At 70.2% G+C, this 3,072-nt stretch overlaps 2 protein-coding genes and 1 long non-coding RNA gene across 6 annotated transcripts in view; 1 reads left to right on the forward strand and 2 right to left on the reverse strand.

Annotated features, from left to right (window-relative positions):
- Window positions 1-1,429, reverse strand: part of LOC115299724 — a 4,432-nt gene extending 3,003 nt beyond the window's left edge. Inside the window, exon 1 of one of the 2 annotated variants that reach the window (XR_003912298.1) lies at window positions 1,205-1,429. This is a non-coding gene — a long non-coding RNA (uncharacterized LOC115299724). Of the gene's footprint in view, window positions 1-727; window positions 812-1,204 lie in introns of those variants that run through there. The other variant, XR_003912300.1, reaches the window with a different exon arrangement.
- Window positions 876-3,072, forward strand: part of TMEM200B (transmembrane protein 200B) — a 3,979-nt gene continuing 1,782 nt past the window's right edge. The window contains exons 1-2 of one of the 3 annotated variants that reach the window (XM_029949193.1): window positions 876-950; window positions 2,914-3,072. The exon at window positions 2,914-3,072 is cut by the window's right edge and continues 1,782 nt beyond it. In XM_029949193.1, the coding sequence (XP_029805053.1) occupies window positions 2,934-3,072 (139 nt within the window). In that variant the 5' untranslated portion in view covers window positions 876-950; window positions 2,914-2,933. The other 2 variants (XM_029949194.1, XM_029949195.1) reach the window with 2 other exon arrangements.
- On the reverse strand, window positions 1,438-2,903 carry LOC115297735. Its single transcript, XM_029945863.1, has 4 exons — window positions 2,897-2,903; window positions 2,534-2,834; window positions 1,881-2,339; window positions 1,438-1,718 (listed from the first exon to the last, which is right to left on the reverse strand). Exons 1-4 carry the CDS (start codon window positions 2,901-2,903, stop codon window positions 1,580-1,582), a joined length of 906 nt encoding a protein of 301 aa, XP_029801723.1. The 3' UTR covers window positions 1,438-1,579.

Raw genomic sequence — 3,072 nt, forward strand, 5'->3', positions numbered from 1 at the left:
CATGGAAACTGGGCCGCCAGCCGACCCCCTCGCTCCGCTCCGCATTCCAGCCTCGGGGGGCGGGCGGGGCGAGAGCTGGGCGGCCCCGTCGGGCCAGCGGCTGGGGGCGCCCCCAGTGCCTCCGGAGTGGGGACCAGCACCGCCTCCCCACTCCAGATGGGGCGCATCTTCTCAGAGTTAGGGAGGCCGGCGGGACCCGGCCACTCCGTTAAACTCACTCCGCTCTGAGAGAGGGCTCACCCCCATTGCCCCCACCCCTGCCCCGGGCTCCTATTCACTGAGCGCTCGCGGGGTTACCCGGGGGTGTCCCCGTGTCGAGTGCCCACCCCCGACGCTGGATTTTCGCCTCTCCCCATCTTGCGAGGCTGATACCTTTAAGTCCATTTTTCAGGTGAAGGCAGTGAGGTTCAAGGAGGGGAAGGACTAGGGGAGGCAGAAGGGGCAGGAACCGGACCGCCTCCTCCGGGGAGCTCCCCGGACAGCGCGGGGCAGCAGGCGGCTCTCAGATGCCTCCGGGGATCCTCTCCCCAGCGCTTGGAATGAGGGGCTCAGAGGCGCGGGGTGGAGTGCGAGCGTGCTTCGAATCCTCAGTCTGCGCGCTCGTTGCGGAGCCGGACAGGGCTCTGCAGGTTTACCCACGTGGGAATAGGGGCCTCCGCGAAAGACAGAAGCCGGGGTCTCGGACCCCCGGATCCTCCGAGTCACCAGGCGAGCACACAGCGCTTACCTGCGACCCTCAGACCTGAGCTGCTCCTGCTTCCAGCGGTGGCGCCGGGCAGGGTGCAGGCCAACCAGTCCCCTGGGCTCCCAGGGGGCGGGGCCGGGGCGGTGCTGGGCGGAGCCCGAGTAGGGGGCGGGGCCGGGGCCAAGATTCGGCGGAGTAGGCGGCAGTGCCGGGACCCGCGGCGCGCTGACTCCGACCGGGACTCGCCGGGGCGCGGCGGCACCAGGTGAGCAAAACTAGGGCCCGGGGTTCGCCTCCTACTTTCCTCAACTTTTTGTTTGGCCCCTCCCTCCGGAAAGGCCCTGGGCGGCAGGAGCCTGATCCTCCCTTTACCCCGGGCAGAGTGTAGACGCTGGCGGAGGCGGGTCCCCTGAGTGCGAGGGACCCGGCCCGGAGCAACTTTCCCCGGCCTGAGACCTTCCGACTGTGGCCTCCCCCCACCCCCCGCCCCGCTCCCCTGGGTCCCCAGCGTGGACTCACGCTCTCCAGAGGCTCGGGGTCTCAAGACGTGTGCCCATCTCTCCACACGCCTCTGCCTCCCTCCACGCAGAGATGCGCGGGGGCTCTGGGCGACCTTTCCGGAGTTGGGCCCGGGGCACCAGCTCCGGCCTGGGGAAGGGTGGTCACTTTTGTGATTTCGGGCAGGGGAGAAGACTCCACACTCAGAGACAACGTGGGGACGGCCCTTGCTTCCTCCCAGGACTTGCACCGCGTTGGCTAGGGGCCGAGGCCCGGCGTCGGGTCCCGGTGGAGACCCCTCCTCGGGTGACCCCGGCAGTCTCCTTGGCCTCTCTGGGCCGCAGTTTCCATCTGTGAAAATCAGGCTTTGGACGCGGCAGACCCTGCGGCTCAGCGCTAGGCCCTGGGCCTTAAGCAGTCCTGTTGGAGGCAGGGATGGGGTGTCGTGCCTTGAGCTTCGGGGGTGCGGATGCAGAGTGAGTGGGGTAGCAAGGCCTCCTTCCTGGGGCCTCGGCTATGGGTTCCAGCGCTGAAGCTGTTTAGAAACCAGAATGGGGGAGTGAAGACGCACCACTGGACAGCGAGGTCCTAGCTCTCCTCCCCTGCGGCCCAGGGCTCCTGGGCGGGGGCCCGGTTTCCTCCCACACCCTCCTTTCCATGGGGGCCACACACCACGCACAACCCAGCCACTCCTTACCCGGCCCGGCTCCAGTCCTCAGGCCACAAGCCGGGAAGGGCTCGAGCCGGGCAGCCCAGGCTGGGGCGGTCTGAGGTGCTGGGGCGGTGCTGCTCCGTCCGGGACGCGGGCCACTGAGGCCTCGGGTGGAGGAGGCCGGAAAGGAGGACAGGCGGCGGGAAAGGGGGATGATTCATCCCGAGGAGCTCGAATTGGAAACGCTGCAACCTGGGAACAGCCTGGCCCAGGCCGACGGGAGAGCCGGAGGGGAGCTCTACTGGCAGGGCCCCCGCGCCCAGCACCTGCAGCCCCCTGCGCCCTGCCCTGGCCACTGCCCGGCCGCTGGGGGAGGGGAGGCCTCGACTACGCGGAGTTGAAAGCAATCCTGGGGAAAGTCTGCCGCTGGTCTTGATCGGAACGGTCTTCCCGGAGTCTAGCTCAAGTCTCTCCTGCTGCAGCTTCAGTGCAGACTGAGGAGGTCTGAAAGAAGGGGGCGGGCAGGAAGAGGCTGGAGTCAGTGACACCCCCTCCTTCCTCCGCTGCGGTATGTAAAGCGCAGTAGGGGGGATGGGGGCCCGCGAGCGACCCCAGCGGACCCGGGCGGTCTGAGCGCCCCTCCCTCCTTTACGGTGCAACCACGTGCGGGGGTGAGGTCGATCCCGGGCGGGACTTACCCTGGAGACGCCACTGCCGGGGGCCCGCACGCCTCCCGAGGCCCCGGGCCGGCGGGCTGGCGAAGAGGCCACGGGCGGCTGGAGCCCCGCAGCCGAGGATGCGCCAGGTAGCAGCCCGCGCCCCCCTCCCTCCTCTCCGCCCGCGGGCCCGGCCAACTCCGGCTTCTGCCGCTCGTCCCTGGCTCCGAGCTCCGCTGCGGAAAACCCGAGCGGGGGCGGCTCCCCGCCTCGCGGCCCGGGAAAATCCGGGGGTGGCCGCCAGGGATCTCCAAGCGGCCTGGGCGAGGCAGCCCGAGCTCGCCTCCCGGATTTGGGCCCCCCCACCTGGCGCTCCGACCCTAGGCCCGTCGGTTCAGTCCCTGCCTCCCATCTCTCCGCAGAGCGCCCAGACGACGGCGAGATGACGGCTGGGAGCCCCGGAGACTGCGGGGAGGTGCGGAGGAGCCCCGAGGGCCGCGTCTCTCGCCTGGGCCGCCGCCTGGGCCGCCGCCGGCGCCCGCGCTCCCCGCCCGAACCTCTGCGGGTGCGGGCACGGCTGC

The sequence above is a fragment of the Suricata suricatta genome, chromosome 8 (genome assembly GCF_006229205.1).
Source record: "Suricata suricatta isolate VVHF042 chromosome 8, meerkat_22Aug2017_6uvM2_HiC, whole genome shotgun sequence".
Classification (NCBI taxonomy): domain Eukaryota; kingdom Metazoa; phylum Chordata; class Mammalia; order Carnivora; family Herpestidae; genus Suricata; species Suricata suricatta.